The 26,917-nt window shown below is 38.4% G+C and overlaps 1 protein-coding gene across 7 annotated transcripts in view; it reads left to right on the top strand.

Moving 5' to 3' along the window:
- Window positions 1-26,917, top strand: part of Atp6v1h (ATPase H+ transporting V1 subunit H) — a 105,668-nt gene that overhangs the window by 45,018 nt on the left and 33,733 nt on the right. For all 7 annotated transcript variants that reach the window (NM_001398986.1, NM_001398985.1, XM_006237802.4 and 4 more), the window contains 3 exon segments: window positions 8,676-8,773; window positions 16,858-17,050; window positions 25,056-25,234. In NM_001398986.1, coding sequence (NP_001385915.1) covers window positions 8,676-8,773; window positions 16,858-17,050; window positions 25,056-25,234 — 470 coding nt within the window.

Below are 26,917 nucleotides of genomic sequence, written 5' to 3'. Positions count from 1 at the left end.
GGTCTTCTTGAACTTCTTTGGTCTGTGAATTATATCTTGGGTATTCCCAGCTTTTGAACTAATATTCACTTATCAATGAGTACATATCATGCATGGTTTTTTGTAATTGGGTTACCTCCCTCAGGATAATATTTTCTAATTCTATCCATTTGCCTAAGAATTTCATGAAGTCATTGTTTTTGATAGCTGAGTAGTACTCCACTGTGTAGATGTATCACATTTTCTGTATCCATTCCTCTGTTGAAGGGCATCTGAGTTCTTTCCAGCTTCTGCAATATGGCTGCTTTGAACATAGTAGAGCAAGTGTTCTTGTTGTATGTTGGAGCATCTTTTGGGTATATGCCCAGGAATGGTGTAGCTGGGTCCACAGATAGTAAGGACTATGTCCAATTTCCTGAGGAACCTCCAGACTGATTTCCAGAGTTGTACCAGCTTGCAGTCCCACCAACAATGGAGGAGTGTTCCTCTTTCTCAGCAGCATCTGTTGTCACCTGAGTTTTGGTCTTAGCCATTCTGATTGGTGTGAGGTGGAATCTCAGAGTTGTTTTGATTTGCATTTCCCTGATGACTAAGGATGTTGAACATTTCTTTAGGAACTACTCAGCCGTTCCCTATTCTGCAGCTGAGAATTCTTTCTTTAGCTCTGCAGCCTATTTTTAAATAGGTTTATTTGGTTCTCTGGAATCTAGCTTCTTGAGTTCTTTGTATATATTGGTTATTAGTCCTCTATCAGATATAGGATTGGTAAAGATCTTTTCCCAATCTGTTGGTTGCCGTTTTGTCCTAGTGACAGTGTCCTTTGCCTTACAGAAGCTTTGCAGTTTTATGAGGTCCCATTTGTCGATTCTTGATCTTAGAGCATAAATCATTGGTGTTCTGTTCAGGAAATTTTCCTCAGTGCCCATGTGTTTGAGGTTCTTCCCCACTTTTCCTTTTATTAGTGTGAGTGTATATGGTTTTATCTGGAGGTCCTTGATCCACTTGGACTTAAGCTTTGTATAGGGCGGTAAGAATGAATCAATTTGCATTTTTCTACATGCTGACCTCCAGTTGAAACAGCACTATTTGTGGAAAGTGTTACCTTTTTTCCACAGAAGGGTTTTAGCTCCTTTGTCAAAGATCAAATGACCATAGGTGTGTGGGTTCATTTCTGGGTCTTCAATTCTATTCCATCTACCTGCCTGTCTTTGTACCAGTACCGTGCAGTTTTTTATCACTATTGCTCTATAATACAGCTTGAGGTCAGGGATGGTGATTCCCCCCAGAAGTTCTTTTTCTGTTGAGGATCGTTCTTGCTATTCTTAGATTTTTGTTATTCTAAATGAATTTGCAAATTGCTCTTTCTAACTCTATGAAGAATTGACTAGGAATTTTGATGGGGATTGCATTGAATTTGCCGATTGCTTTTGTCAAGATGGCCATTTTTACTATATTATTCCTGCCAGTTCATGAGTCCATCTACTGAGATCTTCTTCGATTTCTTTCTTCAGAGACTTGAAGTTCTTGTCATATAGATCTTTCACATGCTTGGTTAGAGTTGCACCAAGGTATTTTATATTATTTGTGACTATTTTGAAGGGCGTCATTTCCCTAATTTCTTTCTCAGCCTGTTAGGAGTACAGCATTCCTGGGTGACCAACTCTCTCTCCATGCAGGATTTGGGTCTGGCAAGTTGTGCCATAGGGCTAACTCCAAGGCACAGATAGAGACCCGAAGGATCCTGTTCCCAGTTGTTTCTGTTCCCAGTTGTTTCATGGTTCCTGAGCCCTGTGGTATCCTGGGCAGGTCCTTCTTTGGCTAGTTATCAGAGCATAAGTGTTCTTCTTACCTGTGAACTGAGGAGTACAGTTCTCCTGGGATTTGGGTCCAGAGAGCTGTGCTACAGGGTTAACTCCAAGGTGCAGATGGAGACCGGAAGGAGTGCATAGATTTTTAATTTTGAATAGCTGGCACTATTTTTCTTTATTGATATTAAAACAGTTTTGAAAAAGTGATTTTCTCAAGATACCAAAATGAAGCTTCTTGTTCCTATTTTAGTATTTGTTCCCTGTTGTGGTTTGCCCCGGTGTTATCTGTATTTTGATGGTAATTCCACTGCCCCAAGGACAGCTGCCTAGTTACACACTCAGAACTCAGGTGACTTCATCAGAACCTTCTCCCCATTGAATTTGTAAAGCACAGGTGAGGGGCAGGTACAGGATAGAAGGAGGTCTGTCATTGGAGGAGAAGGAAGGATGGTCAGGAGAGAAGTTTGAAGGAAGAGGAGGAGACTAGAACAGAAAGGAAGAGACAGGAGGGAGAGAGAGGGAGAAGCCGTGGCAGGACAGTGGAGGCTCTGGGTATTTACATGTTGTTATTAATGTTCTCAAGGGATGGATGGTACCGGTCTTTGTATGTTTAAGTGGGCAATTATATCTTATCAATTGGGTCAAAGATTGTTGTGTGTTCTTTTATGTGTGGGTTTGAGTGTAGGAAAGTGTGCGGCAGCTGGAGACACTGGGTCGCTGTGGTGAAGTTGGGATATGTTTCTGCCAAGATATCTAGCAGATATCTTGGGGCACCGCGGTGCTGGACCTAGTGGGATAAAAAACCGATACTTTCTATTTTTTATATTTTTACAACAACAGTTCCCCTCCCCCATCTTGGGGTTGGGGATAAAACCAGAGTCTTATGTTTGCTAAGCAAGTAGTCTGTAACTACATTGCCACCATTCCTCCCTTGAGCTGAGTTTATACATCTTGGTTTTTCCTACTGCAGCCTTTTCATCATACCTCCTTCAAAGGTGATCGCTATGAGATCTGTTAGTGTAGATTTGATCTTGAGCTGCATGTAAAGGAATCTGAATTCACTAGCTCAGCATTATATCACATTGCTTTTATCACTATGCCTTATATTTGCTCTTATTATATTATTATACTATTTTATATTATTGATAGTTATTGGGTTACTTTTAAGTTTTTGAAATTGTGAACAATTTGCCTGTGAACAGTCTGTGCATGTGTTTTGGTATCTATCTATCTATCTATCTATCTATCTATCTATCTATCTATCTATCTTTTTTAAAACCTTATTTTTAATGATGGTTCTTAAACACTTTAACCTCCCTTGTAGCCCACCACCCACCAGAGGTAGTGGGGAAGAAAGGATATGAGGGAAGAGGACCTGTTTAGGAAAGTTCTTTGGAGCAACTTCTGGGTGTGTTGTCTGGAAATTGGCAGTTCAGTTCATAGATTAGCAGGCAGTGGCAGCTGGATCCACTTGCAAACATTTTATGGATACACCAGCAGTCCAGTCAGTAGAGTTGGGTTAGCAATAGTAGTAACCTGACCTAGCAGAGACAGCCAGGCCTTAGCCTCAGCTCAAGTCAGCAGGAGGGACCAGCCAGGTAAAGTTCTAGGCTGTGCCTCTCTCAGGGAAGCAAAGATCAGCGAAAAGGAGTGATTCACAAGCACCGCACAGCTAGCTGAACTAGCAAGGCAAGCTCTGTCTCTGTCATTCTGTGGACTCCTATTTATACCCTCTAAACATCACGTGTCCTCCACGTGCCTTGCCTCAGAACATGCATCCAATCAGCCTGAGTCTGCAGAAGTGGTACGAGACTGCAGTACACCCCTAGATGTTTTTGGGTGCATTTCTCTCTATGCAGCTCAACTACTCAATGTAAGGTCGACTAATACATGTGAGTTGTTAGCAAAGAATCCTTCATCATATGTCTTTTCATGTGCTTGCTTTAGCAGAATATCCTCTCTCCTGTATCTGCTTTAGCAAAATGTTCCGCCATGAGTTTGCCTTAGCCGTTCACACCTGTGTACACTTTAATGAAATGTTCCTTCATATGTTAGTCCCAACAAAATGCCATTCGACTGACTTTCCAAAGAACCCTTAAGTTTCCACTTCATACCTTTGTCCAAAGTGGAATTTTAAGTAATGGGGTTATGTAAATTTACCATGAGTACATGTTGCCAGTCAGTTTTCTAAGCCACTTTATGACCCTTCAATAAGGTAAAGAATTTCATTTGTTCTAGTTTCCTGCTGACAACTCCTGGGTCTTTGTTGTTATTGCTGTTGGCTTATTATATTTTGTTTTGTAACAGGACTTATTGGCCTAGAACTTGAGAACTTCTGCTCATCCTCCCATGTGCTGAGATTACAAACATGCACTATAACATCTGGCTTCTGTTTATTTTTTAGGTGTAATTTAAGTGTCTGTCTGATAGAAGCTAAATAAATAAGTAAAAGATTAATTGCTAGAGTCTTTTCCTTCTTGTCCAGATGTCTCTTGCTTGTCAGGCTAGGGGGAGGTTTAGAGCAACAAACTTCCATTGAACCAGAAGAGAGTCACATTTGCAGAAGGAAAACTTTTACACAGGGGAATATAAACACACATAAATTCATAGACAAATTCATGCTTACATATTCATAAATCTCCATTCAACCTAGTTGGGTCCAGCTACATACTTTTCTTATGTTATTCTCATATGGAGCAGAAGACCAAGTGCCAGTCAGAAAGAACTTGCTCATTCTGGATGAAAAATGAACTCCAATCTTTATTACATAGAGAAAGAAAAAGCTTCTATCCTTTTATTTCTAATGAATTAAACCCAAGTCTGAAAGAAGAAAGCTTTGTTCTCTTTAGTAAGACTAAGTAAGACTTAGCCTGTCTTGCTGTTAAGAAAAGACCTGTTCTGTCCCATGGTAAGGAGAAGCCTGCCTGTTCTTCTGCTCTCTGTAGCTTCTTTTTTCCTCTTTCCTTCTGCATTCTGAATATTTATCTTTTAATTTTTTTAGGTTGCCTTATAATTCTACATTATTCCACTCTGCATTCTTCTCCTAATCTTGCTCTCTCCTCCTGCTATGATGTAGCAGTGCCCTTGCTCCCAATGCCTTACTCCTACTGCCTTTACTTCCAAAACTGTGTTCCCAATGCTGTGCCTGCTAATGTGAACTTTCCTAGTCTTTTGTGCCTTTTCTTGGAGAATGGATCACATTGTTTTTCCAAGCACCCCCACCACTTTTTTTTTTTTTTTTACAAAAGTTCACTAGAAATTCAAACATAAATTAAAATCAAATTGAATATGAAGTATAGAAGAGAGAATGTTTATGTGCATATCCATTAAGAGTAATTATCTGGCTAAACATTATTTGTTACTAGCTCAACAGATTCATGGAGAATTAAAAACCGTAATTTTTGTAACTTAAGTTATTAGTTAAGTTTCATATAGATAGATCCAGTCAATATTTTATCTTCTGTCTTTGTACCTATAGTATCCCTATATCCTTAGTTCTCTTTTTATGACCTTTTGTTAATGGTTTTACAACTTCTTGGAATGTGCTCTGAGTTGTAGATGCCTGCTTGCTATCTCAGAAGCAATTAACTCATGACACAAAGACTTGCAGAGTTCTCATTGCAGTTTTCACATCAGAAAAGACTTAATTGCAGTCTATTATAAAAGAGCTTAACGATTACTAATATAATAATTCTTATAGGGTCATCTCTAATAGTTAAGAAATCATCAGTTTGTTTATATAGCATCACTACAAGGCAGTGCATCTTTGTTCTGCAGAGATCTGCTCAAAAGGGTGGGCTAATACCTAGTGATTGTTATATATATTTAATAATAACAGGAAAAGCATATTAATAGCAGGAATCTTTCCTCAGATGAAATCTCCTTCTCTAGAGAAGCAAATCTGTCATTAACTTTTAACAGTCCTTGGTGGAACCATTTCAGGAAGATCACCTGCTAGTTTTTAACTTCTCCTTGATGACTCCTGACAATTAACTACACTTCGCTCAAGCTAGGTGGTAGGTCAGCTTCTATATCTCCTGATTGGGTGCCCATGAGGTTGGCTTAGGCTAGGTGGTGGGGCAGCTTCCTGATTTGCTGCTGGCGAGGGGTAGTTTTTCCCAGAATTGACTTGTTTAGACTTTTCCAATTCTGGGAAACAGAAATTTCAGCTTAGTCTTCCAAACTGCCAGTTTGCAGCTTGTCATGGATCAGACTTGCTCTGGCCAAGTCTGTCCTCTCACTTGTAGTACTACCATAAAGGGATAGGCATAGGCCTTTTGCCAGGGTATAGTAAATGATCACATGCAGAGGCTTAGTTTCCTTAAGCTGCTCACAAAAGTAAAGGAAGGAGAGGGCAAGCCTATAGGAAAGGACTCTGAGTAGTGGAGCATAATGGAGCAAAAAGTTGTGTGTGTGTGTGTGTGTGTGTATAAAACAAAGAGACACACAGAGACAGAGACAGATAATCTTGCCAAAGCTATGTATGAGCTTTTCTCTTAGGTAAAGGACAGAGAAGAATGGCTACAATATGGATCAGCTTGGAGGTAGTGGTGACATATCTGAAGTGGAGTGCATCTCTAAGGAGTAGGCTGTACGCTCTATGGGTTTTCTTGGTTGTATAATTTTTCTCTAGGTTTTTTTTGTTTTGTTTTGTTTGTTTTTGTTTTGTTTTGTTTTGTTTTTTTTGAGACAGGGTTTCTTTTTATAGCCCTGACTCTCCTGGAACTAGCTTTATAGACCAGGCTGACCTTGAATTCACAGAGATCCACCTGTCTCTGCCTCCTGAGTGCAGGGATTGTAGGCACGCACTATCCTTGCTCAGGGTTTTTTTTTTTTTGTAGGATTAAAAGTAAGACTGGTTGGATTGATTTAACTAAGACCTATTATTTTCTTTAAAATTATTAAAAAATTAAAAAAATGTTTAAATTATTTATTCAAGAAACTAAAAAGTAATTTAATGAAGAGTAAAGGAGCAGTTGCTTTTCATTTTAATTAAAGGCAAGAGTTCAGCTAGGTGTAGTGGTGTACACCAGCATTTGGGAGGTAGATTAGGGCCAGCCTAATCTACATAGTGAGTTCTAGGATAGCCATGGCTACCCAGAGAGACCCTGTCTTAAAACAAATGATCTGAGCATTGTGTATGAAAGAGTCCTGTGACCTGTAGGACCAGTGCCTTTATATGCTCATGCTGCATATGCAGTCAAGTTGCCGAGCCCATGCCTTTTGTGTGTACTGTATTGTGTGTATTGTAGCATAGCATGATGAACAGGCACAAAAAAGACTTGGGTGAACCAAGACATTTGTGTAGTCAGAGAAAATAGAGTAAAATCAATAGAAGAGTAAAGATGCCTTTGTTGCATTTGTATCTAGAAATCTCGCTGAGATTCTCTCTAAACAAGATAGGATTTGCGTTCTTCTATAGAAGCTCCTAACTGCTGATTCTGTTGGAAAAATTCATATTTTTTCCACTGCAGAAAATTTGAGATGAAAATTAATAATTTTGTCATTTGCTTGTGTTTGGCTTTTGAGACAAGACTGAACTCTGTAGACCAGACGGGCCTGGAGTGAAGTATGCAGTTCAGGCTGGTCTTAGACTCAAGGCAATCCTCCTGTTTCAGCCTCCCAAGTACTGATCTTCTGGGCATGAGCTCTGATATTCAGTTTCTGTTAATGTTGCATGTTAAATTATATCTGTGTGTATATTATATGGTCACTACTATATAGAAGTAAGGTTCCCTTTTCTTTATCTGCTTCTACCAAGTATATGCACATTACTGTGTTTTGTGTTTGACTGCTGTAAATTTCTATGGAATGTTCAGCTCATATATATTATTTAAATTAGAACATTAAGCTTAATAGTATCATAGTTTAGATTTTACAAATTCTTGTGATATTTGTGATTCCTTTTACATTTTTATTTGTTCATTATGGAGGCAAGAGCTTAAATTTTTTTTTGTTTCTCCATTTTTTAAAGACATAAATCTCATGTTAAATGTTTAGACAAGAGTTTGAACCAGAAGTTCTTACTAGCTGTGGTAAAATGGAAGGGCTTATGATGTCTAGGAGATATGATTTTCATTTATCTCAAATAAAATAGATTTAAACACAATTTTATGAAATACAGCTATTGAACTAAGTTTTAAAAATATATATTGTCTTTTACCGATGTTAATTAGATTTTTTTTTTTCCCAAGATGAGTTTCTCTGTGTAGACAGCCCCGGCTGTCCTGGAACTTGCTCTATGCACTGGGCTAGCCTCTGCTTCCTGAGTACATCTCTGTGATCAGCTTTAATAAGATATGTTTTATATTACATCCAAAGCCCAAGTTTCTTCATATTCTAGTTGTGTGCTGAGTGGGTTACTGCCTTCAGCCCTGGTGGTGTCCATGCAGGTGTTGTCCTCTTGATAGTAGTGTCCTTATAGGAGTTTAGTTTAGTTTATAATGTGCTGAAAATTACTTCCGTATAGGCCTATTTTCTTTTTGTGGTTTTGATTTTTTTTCTATATTTGTGTAATTGTGTAGAGCAGCATTTTCTGTTTATAGATTTTCTCTCCAAGATTTGTTAATGGCAAGGTGAAGTAAGTACTTATCAAACAGTATCAGAGGTACAGTTAATTTGTTAATTAATTTCTCAAAATATATTATGTCTCATCCTGAATGTGTAGATTTATCTTGGGAAACAACAATCACCTTAATTTCTAAGAAGCAAAGATAAATACAGATACAAGAATTGACCTTTGAAAAGATATTAGGAGACGTCGAGTAGTCTAAATCTAACCAACTGTAGTAAAAATTGTAGTATAGACTCTTCCTATAGAAATGTGTGTGCTTGACCTCGTGACCTAGGATGCTTTTCGGTCTAACACTGCACACTTTTCCTGTGTAGAGTTCTCAGTATGTGCAGTGTGTTGCTGGCTGTCTGCAGCTGATGCTCCGGGTCAATGAGTACCGTTTTGCCTGGGTGGAAGCAGATGGGGTGAACTGGTAAGTGAGTGTCCTTTACTTTTATTGTAGAATGACATTTAAAAACATTTCTCCTTGACATTTTTAAAATAAGTTAATATATTTAATCATTTAAAAGAAACATTTTATTATCTTCATGTCTGTTTAACAATGGATTATATTAACCTTTTTAGAAATCAATATCTATCAGACTGAACTTCTCTTCCCATCGCTTGCTTGCCTGTTTTATAAGAGGTTAAGCTAGCCTCTTAAGAACCTAATGCTGGACAAAACAAACTCTGGCACTGAGATTATAAGATAATTATAAAAGTATTTTGTGGCAAATGCAGGCAGAAATCAATAAGGAAAATAAAATATCCAAATAATGGACATTGTATGCCATCATTTGAAAGACAGTTAATTTCATACCTAATGAGGGTGCATTTAAAACAGGTACTGTTCAGTTAGGAAATGAGTATTGTTTCTCTTGTAAAATCTATATAGGATGCTCAGAATCAACAGTAGATTTTGGTGAGGAACTAAAGTGAGAGTTGCTTGAATGCTTTGTCATCAGACTGTTACTCCAAGTCCCCTCAGCAGACAGGTACGAACAGTTTCTTAGAGTTTTACTTTCACAAATTATTCAATCTTTATTGATTGACTTAATAAATTAGAATAGTTATTGCTATTTTAATTCACAAATTTTTAATCTGTCGAGCTCTCAGCACTCAGGAGGCAAAGACAGCAGATCTCTATGAATTCAAGGCCAGCCACAGATACAGTATTACCATTTCAAGTTTTTTTTTTTTTTTACTATATATTATTATTTAGCCCTCTCTCTTCTAAGACCAGAGGTGGTGAATAACTTCAGGGAAACAGTATTTTCTAGATATGAAAGGGTATTTGTACTATTGACTCACAGAAATTATGACAGCATGTACAAAGACCTGTTCCAGCTCAAGACAGACATGATCTCAGCATGGAGTCGGGATGTGGGCCTAAAATCCCACCAGTAACTGGGGCACATTGGCATTTGATAGCTAATGGGAGAGATAGAGTCAGTTTTTTTCAATAGTGTGATCCATTTAGATCAACCACACTCCAGGACAGGCCCTACTCCAAGTAATAGTTGGGCAAAGCAAATTAGAGGCGATGTTTTTGTTTTTAGGAAACTCAAAGTTAGGTGGGTAGGGAGCTGGAAGTATATCTGGAAGGAGTTGGGAGTATGATTATGATCACAGTAACAATGTATGAATTTCTCAAGGAATTAATGAAAATATTACTTGCAATTTCATTATATTTTAATTGTGTGTGTGTGTGTATTGCATGTTCCACACATGTTCCAAAGAGCATGTACAGAGCTCAGAGGATAACCGATGCAAATCGATTCTTTACTTTTGGGGATTGGACTCAGAGGACTGGGCTTGGCAGCAAGTACTTTACCTGCTGAGCCTGGTCTTGCTGGCCTGGGTTCTTGTTGAATAATATTACCTAGAAGCCCTTCATCTTGAATGTCAACTGGGTGAGGATACTGTGTTTCCTTTTTGTTCTTATTTCAATTTTATGTATTTATTTTTTAAATTTACAGATACACACATGGACAATATATCTGTTTCCCTTTAGGATTGAGCATTCTGTAATCTCTTATTGTCTTCACTTTGGTCAGTTGTAGGTCTCTGTGTTAATCCCCATATACAGTAAGCTTCTAAGCTGAGGGTTGAGAGATAGATTAACATATGGGTATAACGATAAGTCATCAGGAGTGGTGTAATACTATTTCCATTTCCCAGAATAATAGTAGTAGCTTCTCCCATAGGAACTATGTCTTGTCTAATTGATTTTGGTGGTAGGTATGGATTTTGTATTTTGAAGGGGGATTTGAGTAAGTGCAGTCAGAATGTGATTGGATGCTCCCATGACATTCATGTCATATTGCATCAGTAGGCATATCTTGCAAGGGCAGTCATTGTTGTTACTTGGAGGGCTCACAGCTGGGTGTGATTCATAATTCTCTGATAGCCAGCATAGCACCTTTTAGCACTGTGAAAACTAGTCAGTATGGATGTAGCTTCCAGGTCTTCGCTAGCTTGATGTAGCCATGTTGCAGGACTCAGGTATGTGGCATCTTTAGCAGTAGGCTCATACGATTAAATTTTGGAGGGTTACCAAGAATATTGGCAATAACCTGTGACGTTTGAGCATTCATGGAATCTTACTGGCTAACAACTCCATTCCTGCTCTGGAATTTTTTTTGTGTGTGTGTACTAAGGACATTGTTGACCTATTATAGGAGAGTTCATTTAATCGTTTTTATGTTAATTCTTTAGTTTGGGACAGTATCTACATTCTCATAGTTTTCAAGGTGTGCTGATAAAGCCAGTTCCATCACTGTTAGAATAAGGAAGCATCACTCTCTTTGCTTGCTTCTTCTGTCACTCACTAAAATGCCTCTGCTAGTTGCTACTGTGGGTAAACGTAAAAGAGACTGAGTTCTCAGGTATGGTTCTACTCATTGCTAAGATTTATTATAGAGACTGCTGAAGATACACTGCTGGACAGTGAACCACAAAGACATGGCTGAGTTTTGAGGAATCCGTGTGTAGTCTTCCTCATGTTCTCTCTCTTCCATGAGACCTCTTGGATTGCATCTTTCTCAGCAGTGAACATTTGTCTGTTCAGGAAGATTATTACAAACTAGCTCCTCAATTTCACCAGAGGTTAGTTATATAGCCACTCTGGGCTGTTAGCATATTTCTTACTTTTACTGCTGTGATTAAACACCATGATCAAGGTATCTTATAGGAGGAAGGGCATATTTGGGCTTATGGTTCAGAGGGACGAGTCCATCACTTTCAAAGGTAGGAAGCATGGCAGTACTGTAGCAGCAGTTGAAAACTACAATGAGGAAGCAGAGGCCCTGGAGATCGTAAAAGGCTTTTAAAACCCTAAAATGTGATATACCTCCTCCAACAGGGCCACACCTTTTAATCCTTCCCAAATAGCCACTAACTGAGAACAAAGTATTTAGCCATAACACAGGAAACATTCCAGACTTCTAACTGGAAAGCCCTTACCTAAACCAAAATGCTAAGGGCTAAGTGGCTTCCAAACAAGGGAAATTCATTTCACATAGTTTTTGAAGGCTGGGAAATCCAAGATTCAAGGCTCTGTAAGATTTGGAGTATGGTGAGCTGTAATTTCATATAATAGAAGGGCTCATTTATTTGGTACTTATGAAGGCTCTCCCTGTGTGACTTAATTTCCCTAAAGCTCTGGGTCACCATACTGTCAATTTGGGGATTATGATTTTAATTTATGAACTTGGGAGGGACACAGACTTTCAAACCATAGTTGTAACTGCCAAGTATAAACCATATGGTTGGTGCAAACTGAATAGGTATTGTGAGCTATGCAATCTAAGACTGGCAGTCTTGGATGTGATGCTCTTTTCTGTACAGAACCAAAGATAGATGTTATTTTGTTTTTTACATTCGTAAAAGATGTGGCAGTAATTGGAGCAATAAAATTGGAAAAGATAATGATTTTATAACATTTTTGTAAGCCATTTTGTATGACTGTAGCTTTCATTTTTTATAATTGCAGATGAGTTATAATTAATAAGATAAATATATAATTAGTGAAATGATATCTATTGAGATAAAAATAGCACAATGTCACTATAATTTCATAGTATGTTATAGGTTTATAAAATGTCTAGTTAGCCCATGTGGTTATTGTAAGATAAAGTGAATTATATTTTACTATGCTAAAAGAAGTTACCTTTACCCCAAATCAAGGACCTGTAAGAATGAATTAAAGTTGCAAAATAGCAACCTGTCTACAGGGAGTATTTCTTTCTCAATTCCACTCTGCCCTCCCCTCCCCCACAACCCTCCAAAATACAAAAGTTGTTGCCTTGGATGATCCCTTTGGTATTTAGAGGTAGATCAGATCCTTTTTTTTTTCCATGTTTTTAATTTAAAAAATTAATTTTTTGCCCTCCATCTTTATTAAATTGGGTATTTCTTTTTTTTTTAATCTTTAATTAACTTGAGTATTTCTTATTTACATTTCGATTGTTATTCCCAGTCCCGGTTTCTGGCCAACATCCCTCAACCCCTCCCCCTCCTCTTCTCTATGGGTGTTCCCCTCCCCATCTTCCCCCCATTACTGCTCTCCCCCCAACAATCACGTTCACTGGGGATTCAGTCTTGGCAGGACCAAGGGCTTCCCCTTCCACTGGTGCCCTTACTAGGCTATTCATTGCTACCTATGAGGTTGGAGCCCAGGGTCAGTCCATGTATAATCTTTGGGTAGTGGCTTAGTCCCTGGAAGCTCTGGTTGGTTGGCATTGTTGTTCATATGGGATCTCAAACCCCTTCAAGCTCTTTCAGTCCTTTCTCTGAATCCTGCAACAGGGGTCCCTTTCTCAGTTCAGTGGTTTGCTGCTGGCATTCGCCTATATATTTGCCTTACTCTGGCTGTGTCTCTCAGGAGAGATTTTCATCTGTTTCCTGTCGGCCTGCACTTCTTTGCTTCATCCATCTTATCTAATTGGGTGGCTGTATATGTATGGGCCACATGTGGGGCAGGCTCTGAATGGGTGTTCCTTCTGTGTCTGTTCTAAACTATGCCTCCCTATTCCCTCCCAAGGGTATTCTTGTTCCCCTTTTAGAGAAGGAGTGAAGCATTCACATTTTGATCATCCGTCTTGAGTTTCATTTGTTCTAGGCATCTAGGGTAATTCAAGCATTTGGGCTAATAGCCACTTATCAATGAGTGCATACCATGTGTGTCTTTCTGTGATTGGGTTACCTCACTCAGGATAACATTTTCCAGTTCCCTCCATTTGTCTATGAATTTCATAAAGTCATTGTTTTTGATAGCTGAGTAATATTCCATAGTGTGGATGTACCACATTTTTCTGTATCCATTCCTCTGTTGAAGGGCATCTGGGTTCTTTCCAGCTTCTGGCTATTATAAATAAGGCTGCTATGAACATAGTGGAGCATGTGTCTTTGTTATATGTTGGGGCATCTTTTGGGTATATGCCCAAGAGAGGTATAGCTGGATCCTCAGGCAGTTCAATGTCCAATTTTCTGAGGATCCTCCAGACTGATTTCCAGAATGGTTTTACCAGTCTGCAATCCCACCAACAACGGAGGAGTGTTCCTCTTTCTCCACATCCCTGCCAGCATCTGCTGTCACCTGGGTTTTTGATCTTAGCCATTCTCACTGGTGTGAGGTGAAATCTCAGGGTTGTTTTGATTTGCATTTCCCTTATGACTAAAGATGTTGAACATTTCTTTAGGTGTTTCTCAGCCATTCGGCATTCTTCAGCTATGAATTGTTTGTTTAGCTCTGAACCCCATTTTTTAATAGGGTTATTTGTCTCCCTGTAGTCTAACTTCGTGAGATCTTTGTATATTTTGGATATAAGCCCTCTATGAGTTGTAGAATTGGTAAAGATCTTTTCCCAATCTGTTGGTTGCCGTTTTGTCCTAACCACAGTGTCCTTTGCCTTACAGAAGCTTTGTAGTTTTATGAGATCCCATTTGTCGATTCTTGATCTTAGAGCATAAGCCATTGGTGTTTTGTTCAGGAAATTTTCTCCAGTGGCCATGTGTTTGAGATGCTTCCCTACTTTTTCTTCTATTAGTTTTAGTGTATCTGGTTTGATGTGGAGGTCCTTGATCCACTTGGACTTAAGCTTTGTACAGGGTGATAAGCATGGATCGATCTGCATTCTTCTACATGTTGACCTCCAGTTGAACCAGCACCGTTTGCTGAAAATGCTATCTCTTTTTCCATTGAATGGTTTTGGCTCCTTTGTCAAAAATCAAGTGACCATAGGTGTGTGGGTTCATTTCTGGGTCTTCAGTTCTATTCCACTGGTCTATCTGTCTGTCTCTGTACCAATACCATGCAGTTTTTTTATCACTATTGCTCTGTAATACTGCTTGAGTTCACGGTAGTGATTCCCCCAGAAGTCCTTTTATTTTTGAAGATAGTTTTAGCTATCCTGGGGTTTTTGTTATTCCAGATGAATTTGCAAATTGTTCTGTCTAACTCTATGGAGAATTGGGTTGGAATTTTGATGGGGATTGCATTGAATCTGTAGATCACTTTTGGTAAAATGATCATTTTTACTATATTAATCCTGCCAATCCATGAGCATGGGAGATCTTTCCATTTTCTGAGATCTTCTTCAATTTCATTCTTCAGAGACTTGAAGTTCTTATCATACAGATCTTTCACTTGCTTGGTTAAAGTCACACCGATGTATTTTATATTATTTGGGACTATTATGAAGGGTATCGTTTCCCTAATTTCTTTCTCGGCTTGTTTCTCTTTTGTGTAGAGGAAGGCTACTGATTTATTTGAGTTAATTTTATACCCAACCACTTTGGTGAAGGTGTTTGTTAGGTTTAGTAGTTCTCTGGTGGAACTTTTGGGATCACTTAAATATACTATCATATCGTCTACAAATAGTGATATTTTTGACTTCTTCATCTGTATCCCTTTGATCTCCTTTTGTTGTCTGATTGCTTTGGCTGGTTGATCAGATCTTGATAGCAGCATTTTTAGTATCAAACAACGTTGAAGATCAGTTGACAATCTTAAGTGTCTGCTTTTTTGTTCTCACAAAGGAAAGGCACTTTATACATTTTCTTTTGCAGTGCAAATTTCTGTTTCTTTTTGATGCTTTTCAAATTATAACTAGGAAAGATGTGAGGAGAGAAAAGTCAGATGTCTGTTCAAAGAGCTGGTCACTGATCACTAAAAATACTCCATATTTTAATCAGCATATTGAGTTATCTGGTTTAAAACCTATTGCATACCCTATACAGTATTTTCTGAATTTTTATATATAAAAACTGTCCTTTTCACTATGTTGTATATTGACTGTAGATTAGCACTAATTTTTTTCTTGTCTATTAAGCTCTCTCCAACTCCTAAAGGATTCATCATTGATGTCTAGATCCTTGGAAACTTTTGTACTTTGATTTAACAGCTCTGTGCTTCCCACAACTCTTGCGATGACAATTTTATTTTAGAAGCTAATTGGATGTGAAGAATTACTAGATATATATTTTCCAACTTCTTTCCCCCTGAAACTAAAGCAAAAGATGGTAACGTCTCTAGGTCTGGGTTTAGGATCACAGAAACTCACATGCTTGGAGAGCTGAGTAAAGCTCCTCTGATACTGGTGTCTGTGATTTCTGAGGAAGAACCTTATGCAGGGACCCGGTCCTCTTGAGTAGGGGCACAGATGGCTAGTGATGGTGCCCCTGAGTCTGTGCAAGGAGACTCATTCTGTAGACCTGGAATACTGCATCTGAATTAGTTACTGCCATGGGAAAAATGGGTTATCTTGTGAGGACGTATTTGCTAGGGTGATGTGCACTGCGAGTACCTTTTTTCTGTGGTTATTGTCAGCATCTAGCTCCCTTTCCTAGAACCTAGAATCTAACTAGCTGGTACCTAGGGCATCAGGAAAGCAAAGTGTAGGAAGCTTGACCAGTTACCAGAACAGAGCCAGTGAACCAGGCAGTTATCAGGATGTCAATAGTATAAAAACAAAATTTTGCAGCAGTTGAAATACTGATAGTATTTAATATAAGCAAGCTCTTAATGTAATAGGCTAAACTGAGAAGAGCTTCTCTAGGTAGAAGAAACAATGCATGAGAAACTTAGGAATAGTCCAATAAACTCTAAGGTATGTGCAAATCACAAAAATATAGAACTGTTACTGCCAAGTAATGTAATAATTGTTAGATTTTTAAAGACTCGAGAATTTTATTAGAACAACTTTAGATTAAAAGAAAAAATAAAGTACGGATGAGTCCCTCCTCACCATTTTCGCATTTTGACATAGTGTGTTAGTGCAATTCACTGTTCCCACCTCACGAATCAATATCTATTAGCTAAAAACTATGGTTTATATGGGGGCATGGTGTTCGCAGTTCTGTGCATTTTATGCCTCATTTGTTCCAGTGACCATTTTATTGTCTTATCTGGTGATTTCTGCCCTTTGTGGAATGTAGACGTTTGCTCTTTTAATGTACTCTCATCTTGTGTTTTGTTGTGCTGTAGTGTGAAATGTTTTCTCTGTTCTTTTTCAGTATAATGGGCGTTTTGAGTAACAAGTGTGGTTTTCAACTTCAATATCAAATGATTTTTTCAATATGGCTTCTGGCATTCAGTCCTCAAATGTGTGAACACCTTCGTCGCTATAACATCATTCCTGTTCTGTCAGACATCCTTCAAGAATCTGTCAAAGAGAAAGTAACAAGAATCATTCTTGCAGCATTCCGTGTAAGTACTCGGTGAGGGAGGTTGCTGCTGCGTGTACACGTGTAGGATCTTTTGCTGTGTTTGAAAGGCGGGAAGTAATGTAAGTGGATGGACTGTGGGAATTGTAGTATACTTGTAAAGAAATGTACTTAGGTTATATTCAGATGGAGAAAGTCCCTTTTTGTTACAGTGCTTGCTACAGGACTATTATTATTGGAGTTTTCTCTCAGGGCCCATATTTTAGTTTTGGAGTTTTGCTTCATATCCTGCATCTCCTGGCTAGCAGCATGTTTTTGAGTCAACAGCAGAAACTTCCAATTATTGTAAACATTACAATTATGTTGTTAGGATATTAGAATTTTGTCAGTTACAAAAATGAATAGAAGATGATGAAGCATGAGGATAAGAAAGGGGTTTTGTTATACCACATAAGGTATTAAGTATTTCCCCAAAGCCATTGTGTCCTGTGAATCAGTTGTCTGCTTAGTCATTTTGTGGGTTGCCTTAGGACTCAGATGGGTTTCTGGGAGAGACCTACTCAAGTGATGATATTACGGAACATGTGTCATGTGTCATGTGCTGCTTACCACTCTGGCAGGTGTCCTCCTCAGGGATTCTGTTAACGAGTGGTTACCAGAGCCCTATTATAATGCTGTTGTTAATAGAATTAACAATTAATGTTGTTGTTAAGAGAATTTTCGTATTTGGGTTAGTCTTGTCTTTGCAAATCGGAATGCTAGATAGATAGATTCCCAGTAGGCAAATGCAGGTAAGATTTGCTTAAGAATCTTTGCTTTGAACCATTTGTTTTTGTGTTTACTTGAAATAAACAGCAAGAAGTCAAATACAAAATGAGGTATTGATGTGTTTTCAAAGTTTAAGAAGTATAGCTATCAGATTTGTCGAACAATAATCACTAATATCTTTTATACATTTGTAGTCATGTAGGGATAAATACATAAATAAGTGTGATTTTGATTTATACTTGAACATAAAGATGGCATATTATGAGGCTGTGCATTTTTTAAAATGAAAAAATATCAATTATGTGCATATGTAGGAGGGGTTTTACATGTGTAGGTGGCCAGAAGTATTCATTGGATCCCCTGGGGCTAGTTACAGGCTCTTAGCTGTCTAGTGTCAGTGCTGGGAACTGAATCTGGGCCTGTCCCAGAAAAGGAGCAAATGTTCTTAATCTCTGAGCCATATTTGCAGCCTCTACAACTCTATTCTTAACAGTATGTAATGTGTATGCTTTAATTTCTTTCTATGTAGATCTTTAGTATTCCTTTACTCATGTTACATTCTGCTGTGTTGCTGTGTTAATCATTGCCCTATTGGTGGAGGCATGTGGTATTCACAGTTTATTTGACACTTCCATGAATAATTTTGTATGTGGTTCCACTGAGTCAAAGGAATGTGCTTTCTTTTAAAAAGTCTTTTTAATAGTTAATACCAAATGATCTTTCAAAACTGTGCCAGCTTATGTTTCCATTTGCTGTGCTTTAAGTTTGTTCTTTTGTCTTACTATACTTAACATTATCACTCTCTGTCTTTATAGAGTCTTGGATGAATAGTGAAACCACTGTTTTAAATTTTCATTCTATTAGTGATAAAGTGAAATGTCTTATTTATTTATTTATTTTTGTTATTTTTCGAGAATTACATGCAAGTGGTTTTGGTCATATATACCCTCCTTCAGCTCTCCCAAGATCCATTTCCCCATCCTTTCCACCTGACTTCGTGTCCTTTTTGGGAGTTTCTTTTTCCTGTCAAGGCCAATTTGTACTGATGTTCTCATATTCTTAGATATGTGGCTTTCTATTGGAACATGGTCGACTTCTCAGGGGCTGTACTGCTGAGAAAACTGACCCTTTCTCCAGCAGCTCAAAGTTGCCAATAATTTCTCAGCTAGTGGGATTTTCTCTTTCTTCCAAAATGATCTGTGAGCTGTTTAAGGAACATAGTATATATGTTTCACTTAGTGTTAAGTGTTCTGAAGGTCTTATTCTCTGCACCTTGGCTAGTTGTGTATGTTGATTGTCATTTACTGTAAACAGAAGGTAGAGAGATGCCACAATCTATAGGTATAATGGTAGGTCATTAGGAGTTGGTTTGATACTATGTCCATTTAGTGGAGTAATAGTAGTGTATTCTCCTCTAAGATCTATGTTCTATCTAGCCAGAGGTTCTTGGATTGATGTTGGTGCCAAGTATGGGTTTCATCTTGTGAAGTGGGTCTAGAGTCAAATCAGAAAGTTATTGGTTACTCTGATGGCATTTATACTACTATTGTACCTGTGAGCTTCTATGGCAGGCTGATTGTTACTGTAGCTCATAGGGTTCATACCTGGATAAGACTGGAGATTCCTTTCTCTTCTGGTAGCCTGTACAGCATCTTCCGGAACTATGAAAGGTAGCTAGTAAGGATAAAATTTCAGGTCTGTACCAGCTTGATTTTGCTGTGTTCTATATTTCAAAGTATGTGGAATGACCAGCAATAGGGTCTTATTGCCAAGTACTTGGGGACTGGACTTCAGTTTTTGGGCAGTTCATTGTTAAGGTTGGAATGGATTACCAAGAATTCCTGCCGCAGCTTGTGTTAAGTGAGGTTTCTAATCCCAATAGAAAAACTTTTCTAAGGTTTGAAGATTCTCACAGCTAATTTTCAGGAATGTGGGGAATGTACAACATGTACTAATAGTATTGGTGATGTGAGTCTAGGATCCTTCCCTGAAGAGGGGTTGGGGTTGGGGCAGAAGGCAGGTACCTGGGATTTTTGATCCCTGCACACATTTTGGGTGTGGAGGTACAGGTATGGGTCTAGGCCTAGTGTCCTTATAGGAGAGTGGTTCTCAGGATAGGTAGTACTTGCAAAGCAAGTGTATGTAGTATTTCTAATTGGAGAAGGGTGCAAGGGATGCATGGGTGGGGTTGGTGGGGTAAATGTATGCTCGACTCCCTGCTTAGAGTTGGGTGTGGCAAGGGCACTAGCATGGATGAATAAGGTTAAGTAAATCAAGGTTGGTTTCCTACCTTAGGGGAGGGTGCAGAAGGAGTGCAGGAAGGCAGACACTGGACACATGGTCTTCAGGTAGGTGGTCAGGGTACAAGAAGAAAAGAGGCTGGTTATATGTTAATATTCACTGTCAGTCTGTCTGTCTGTCTGTCTGTCTGTCTGTCTGTCTGTCTGTCTGTCTCTATCTATCTATCTATCTATCTATCTATCTATCTATATCTATTTATCTATTTATCTTATATTATCTATTCATAGCATTTGTCAGTCTTAAATTTTAAAACTTGGTTTAGGAATTCCTTCTTTAGAAGTATGGAGTTAATAATAGCTACACTTTATCTTAGAATTTATTCTGTATCAGGGACTGACCTAATCACTTTAACTGTATCACACTTATGAACTTCATAGTAAGCTAATTGATTCGGCAAAGTATCCTGGAAACACAGAGTAGTGATTCATATACTTAACTGCTCTGCCAGGCATTGTATTTTTATTTTGAGTCATTTTCATGTGTCAGCCTCCACCATTACTTACTTAAAAAATAGTTTGTTTTAAATTTTACTTAAGGTATGCCTTTATGTTTACATAAAGCCTCTTAACCAGTTTACCATCTCTCTCTCTTCCGACCCCTCCCCCCCTCTTGTCTTTTGATATCTTTAACATGAAAGGAAAATCTCTTCACTTATCGTGCTCACTAGTGCTGTTAAATCCAGTGCCTTTCCAAGCTGTTTGAGGAAAATTGAGGGCATGTAGGGAGGGACTTTTACTGTAGTATTTACTGTTAGAGAGGTGGACAGTGAAAGCTAATGGTGACCTACTGAAGATCTGCAATGCTAATAACTCTTGGCCACATGTTCTGAGCATTACATTTGATTTGTTATTGTAGTTATAAAAAGTTATACTCTTTTAAATATAAGAATTATCCTATTATCATTAAGTAGTTTCTTCTGAAGTTTAAGCAAACAGACTGGTGAGATGGCTCAGTGGGTAAAGGTGTCTGGACATGACCTGACTTTGATCACCAACAATTCTTTCAAATTGTCCCCTGATTGCTTCACACATACCATGACACCAATGCAGCATGCATGTTCCCAACGTATATACAATCATAAATGCAGAGTAATAATTAATAAAATTTAAAAGCAATTAAGCAAGTTCTGTGCTTTCTTCTTTCACTCACTCACAGGGTAGCTAACAATTTGTCTAGCAAATTCTGTGTACATGAGTTGTTAAGGCACATTTTTAAGTGTGGTCCAGATAATTCTTAAACTCAAATAATTTTATTAATGAGGCCTTACTTTGAAATAATTCAAGAACTGACCTTTTTGTTTTTCTTCCTTATAGTTCATTTTCTTTCTTCTCATTGTTTAGAAAAGATGAAGAATTCCTGAAGTAGTCTTCTTTAGTCTCCTTTATCTTAAAATATGATGTTTTTTGAATTGCTTTTGTGTCATGTACTTTGATAATTGTTGGAGAATATAGATGAAGATGTAGTTTGTCATTGAAGGTCTTAATAGTTACATAGTCTGAAGACAGATGATGTAAGTAAATATTGGTGTCATACAGTGATATGACAAGATGCGACAATAATGCAAGAGCGAAAGGAGGGTTGGAAGAGCTTTGAAGGATGAATAATGTTGAGAAGTTCAAAACTTAGGAGAGGCTGCTAAAGTGAAGCAAGAACCTCCTGCAGTTGTTGATTTGTTTTTATAGAAGGACTTAACTTTGTAAAGGTTTCTATTACTGTGGAAACACAGTGACCAAAAGCAATGTAGGGATAAAAGGGTTTATTTCAGCTCATAACTGTCAGGTGACATTCTATCACTAAGAGAAGTCAGGCCTTAGCCAACACAGGAACCTGGAGGCAGGAACTGAAGGAGAGGGCATGGAAGAGTGCTGCTAACTGGCTTGCTCCTGACTTTCTCAACTTGTTTATTTTAGGGAGCAAGTTGGGTTAGGGTCTCTTTGTAGCTCTAGCTGGTCTAGAATTCACAGAAATCTACTTTCCTCTGCCTCTCAAGTGCTGAGATTAAAGGTGTGCATTGCCTTGCTGGAGTTAGCTTGTTTTTTTTATACTACTCAGAACTACCTACCCCAGGGATGGTACCACTCAGAGTTGGTGGGGCCCCTCCATAGCAATCATTAATCAAGAAAACGGCTACGGTCTTGCCTATAGGCTAGTCTTGTTGGGGCATTTTCTCAGTTAAGATTTTCTTTTCCCAGAAATATCTAGGTTTGACTTAAGTTAACAAAAACAACTGACACAGTTTATTTATGCAGTACCAGCCACTTAAAATATGTCATGACTGTCTTAAGTCAAGTAGGCAAAGATCCTAACGGATTGTCTTGGACCTGAAGGTACAGCCTCAGCCAGGACTGTTGGAAGCAGTTTTGTACTGTGTACTCACCAGCCCAGATGAACCAGTTTTTGTCTTGTGTAGAATGGGAGCAGTTCTGGTGGAAGGACTACTGTGATTGATGCTAGGGAGCAAGGTTGTGATTGGACAAGCAAGTGACAGTCCCAAGTAAGTGACTGTGTCTAGTGCAGAGAAGATTGCACCAATCTTAGTGATTGGTGATTGGTTAGAGCACCCTTCTAGAACTAAATAAGCAGATGATTTGTGCTCAGTGAGAGGGCGGGCCTGCAACTCCTGTGGCACCTTTTCTGTATTGTAGCCACAGGTTCATTAAAGGTTGTCCTACTGGAATGATTTTTTTTCTTGCCCACTTTAAGTAGTTTGTGTCAAACTGGTAATAATACTAAGAAAGAAACCGTAGAAAGAACACAGCAATGGCAGCATCTGTGAGGATAAAGAGGATGAATGGCAAGAACTGAAAAAAAATGTTTATTAGTAGTCACAGAAGAGAACCCGAAGGCCATGGCTACCAAAGGAATTCCTAGGAGATGTCAAGGCCTTAAGGGACAAGATAGATGAGACTGAGAGATTTAAGACTGGCTATAGTTGAGGCCTAAGAGCCCTAACACCCAAGGTCCCCATGGGAACTGAATGCAAATGGTTGTAAAGAGCTCAGGCAGAAACAGTATCAGTATTGCTTCGAAAGTGTAAAGGCTGCCTCTGGAGGTGTAACTCACCCAGGAAGCCTTCATGTTTATGCATACAGTGCCATTAACATTCCAAAGAGATGTCTTTTGGAGTTATCCCAACTGCTGTGGGTACATTCGAGTGAAAAAAAAAATATATATATTGCCCTCATATATGAGTAAATCTATGTCAGGCCAAGTGCTAAGGCTAGAAATGGTAATCTCTCCAGCATGTTCTTTTTGCTCAGGATTTTGGCTGTTGTGGTTCCATATGAGTTTTAGGATAGTTTTTTTTTTTTTTTTTTTCTATTTCTGTGAAGAATGAGATGAGATTTTTTTTGTATTGGGATTGCATTAAATCTGTAAATAGCTTTTGGAGAACAGTCATTTTTTTCAGTATTTTGAGTGCGTTCACCAGGTACAGTGGCCTGCAGTTTTGTTGTTGTTGCTGTTGTTGTTTTGTGTCTTTACCTGGCTTGGTTATTAGAGTGATGCTGACTTTATTTCTGTCTCCTCATATATTATGGGTCAGTTTAAGTTGTTAACTTGTTCTTAGTTTAATTTTATCCATTTCTTTTAGATTTATGCCACTGACTTGGGAGTTTTCTTCCTCATCTATGTTTATAATTTAGAGGTTTGCTTTTTTCCTGGTGTCCACATTTCCTATCTGTCCTTTTCTGGATTTTTAAATTTTTAAAAAATATTTCTTATTTATTTGCTCTAAATCCCTTCTTTTTTTCTTTTAGTCCTGATCCTCTATCTTCTGTTTGATTCATTTTACTTATAAGACTTTCCTTTGAGTTTTCTAGTTTAACTGTTGGGTTTTTCAGTTTCATCTTCATTTCAGCTTTAGCTATCTTCAGTGTTTTTATCCTGATTGGATTCAGTTCTCGAGTCTTCGATTAGTCTTTTCCAAATCTCAAACTTATGTTGTGTTTTCTTGGGCATCATTCAGGTGTTTATTCTCAAGTTCTTTCTCCTTGATTTCATTGAGCTTGTTCTTTGTGTTTTCTTTAAACGCTGAATTCTTTGAGGAGGTTTATGATCTTTTAATTCTGTGTCCTGGAGATCACCTAGGTAATTATCACTGATAAACATTTCTACAGGACTGGTAGGTTTTGGAGCGAAGATACTTGTTGCTCTTTCCTATTTCTGGTACCTTTAGAATTGACTCTAGGCGTGTGGACCTCTTTTGTTAGCTCTGAGTTTCTTATCCACAGAAAAGGTTGTGGGTAGAAGAGTGGATATTCTTGTGGGTTGTGTCTGGAGGGTAGAAATGATTTGGGTGGAATGAAATCAGATGACAGAGGGTACTGGTCTGGTGTACAGGATGTTCTCCTTGTTTGAAGCTTCCAGTGTGGAGAGGTAGATCTTGCTGGATAGAAATGTTGACTGTGATACGGAAGAGTTCTGTGGCTTGGGGAATAGGTACTCCTTTGTTGTACAGTCAAGGGACGTGTTGAGGATGTGAGACGTCTGGATACTGTTGTTGGATGTTATTAGTGAATACAGGTAGGGTACATCCTGGAGGAAGCTTACAGGCTGATGTAGCATAGGCTGGGGACATCGGAGTAGCCTGGCACACAGGTTGTTGAATTTGGGTATCTCTAGCTCATTGAAGGAAAGGTGTGTATGGACAAGGGGACTCACCAGGGTGACCGTGGAAGAGGACATGGGAACGTGGGGGAGACAGTGACTGATTTGACTTCTTCACAGAGATTGCAGCTCTTAATAATTCTACCGTGTCACAAAAATAGGCTGGCAGCTAAACTTTTATAATAGTGACCTTTGAAGGACATTTCAGATTTAAAGTAGAGGTATTTCATTCTTAGATATAGGCTTCTGATTATGTATCTATGTCATCTTTTAAAAGTACTGGTTAAATGGGAAACTCAAAGGAAGATGGAAAGAAGTATGGATGTCTGCAAACATCATGCACTTTCTTCATTTCTCTTTGTCTAACTCAGAATTTCTTAGAAAAATCAACGGAAAGAGAAACTCGCCAAGAGTATGCTCTGGCTATGATTCAATGCAAAGTCCTAAAACAGTTGGAGAATTTGGAGCAGCAGAAGTATGATGATGAAGATATCAGTGAAGACATCAAATTTCTTTTGGAAAAACTTGGTGAGAGTGTCCAGGACCTTAGGTGTGTTCTAATCTTCATCATTGTCACATAATTACTCGAGATAGGGTCTCATTATGTAGCCCTGTCTGTCCTGGAACTCACTGTATAGACCAGACTGACCTGGAACTCAGAGATCTGCCAGCTCTGCAGGGCTAAAGGTGTGTACCACCTGTCCTGGCATTAACATACCTTTTACAATTGCCATATACTAAATCTGCTGAGGTTTGTTTGACCTTGAACTCCTGGACAGAAGTGATCCTGCCTTAGTCTCCTGAGTGGTTAGACCGTATTGGCGTACATGGTGGGTTATATAACTTTTAAAGAAAATTTGAATTAATTCCAAAGTATGAAAATTATATACAGTATGCTATGTTTTCAGCTGAAGCATTCTACATTGTTAACTGTAACTTAGGGCATTTGTCTATTCTTGTTTGGAGAGATTCATATCATTTTCTTTACAGAACCTTAGTTGAGTGGTATGTACAGTTGACCTATATCTGTTTTTATTGTTAGGCTTAGGATATGATTATTTAAAAATGCTAGTTTACTTACACTCACTTGTCTGCATTAAGTCCATTCAGACAGAACATACTTGTCCATGTACCCTCTCTATCCTGGCTATGCTGAATTGTCAGTCAACATTAATGGTTCCATCTATTAAATTGTACTTGACAGTAAGTTCAAGCATGTCTTGTTGCAGTTAATTACATGAGAGTAGTGTTAATCCTACCAATTGAGAGTAAAGACCATTACCCAAAATCTTTGGTTAAATTAAGCAAGTTTTATTTCCTGCGAGACATGGCTAACTCCCTACAGTAGGGTGTGAAGAAAATAGCATTTAGCATAGGAAGCGTGGGCTTTATATAGCCTACAAGGCTGGGGAGGCTTCAGAGGTCGGGGGATTTCCAGAGGGATTCTGGTTACACCAGAGCTTGGCTGAACATTTCAAAACAATTTGGCAGAACATCTTATTATTTGGGTACATTCAAACTCCAGAGGGTGGGGATCATATCAGATTCCAGCAGCAGGATAAAGCACAGTCAACTTGAATTTTGTATTATATAGAAACTAACTTAGTTAGATAACAAAAATGGCATCTATCCTTAAGATGGAGTCAGGCTGGTCCATCAAGTAAAATTCCCTGACAATGGAGAAAGGTTTGTTTATTTTGTCTCAGTTACAGAGTGTATGCCTTCTTTTCTGGTGAAGAAATCATAGTAGCAGGGGCTTGTGACAGCTGATCATATTATATCTGCAGTCAGGAAGGAAATGAATGGTTGTACTCAGGTCACTTTCTCCTTTTATGCAGTCCAGGACCAGCATAGGAATCGGTGCCATTTAACAATGCACAAGTCTTTGTGCCTTGTCTTCATTGCTTTGTTATTGCTGAGTTAAAGTGATAAAATACCCCCAACAAAAGCAATTTAAGGGAGAAAGTATTTATGTTAGCTTACAGTTGTCCGGGGATGAGAAAGTCAGTAATGAGAAAGACATGGGAAGACATGGTGACAGTAACAGTAGTCTGGTTAATCACTTTACATCTGCATTTAGAAAGCTGAGAGTGAACAGGAAATTTGAATCTGAAAAGCCTCAAGGTCTATCCTTTATAACCTACTTCTTCTAAGACTCCACCTTCTAAAAATCCCATAGTCATCTCAAACACCCCCACCTAGGGTCCAAGTGTTACAGATGAGACTAAATGGG

This window comes from Rattus norvegicus, chromosome 5 (genome assembly GCF_036323735.1).
Source record: "Rattus norvegicus strain BN/NHsdMcwi chromosome 5, GRCr8, whole genome shotgun sequence".
Classification (NCBI taxonomy): Eukaryota; Metazoa; Chordata; class Mammalia; order Rodentia; family Muridae; genus Rattus; species Rattus norvegicus.
Note: the sequence above shows the minus strand (reverse complement) of the source record. Positions and strands in the feature narration are given on the sequence as shown.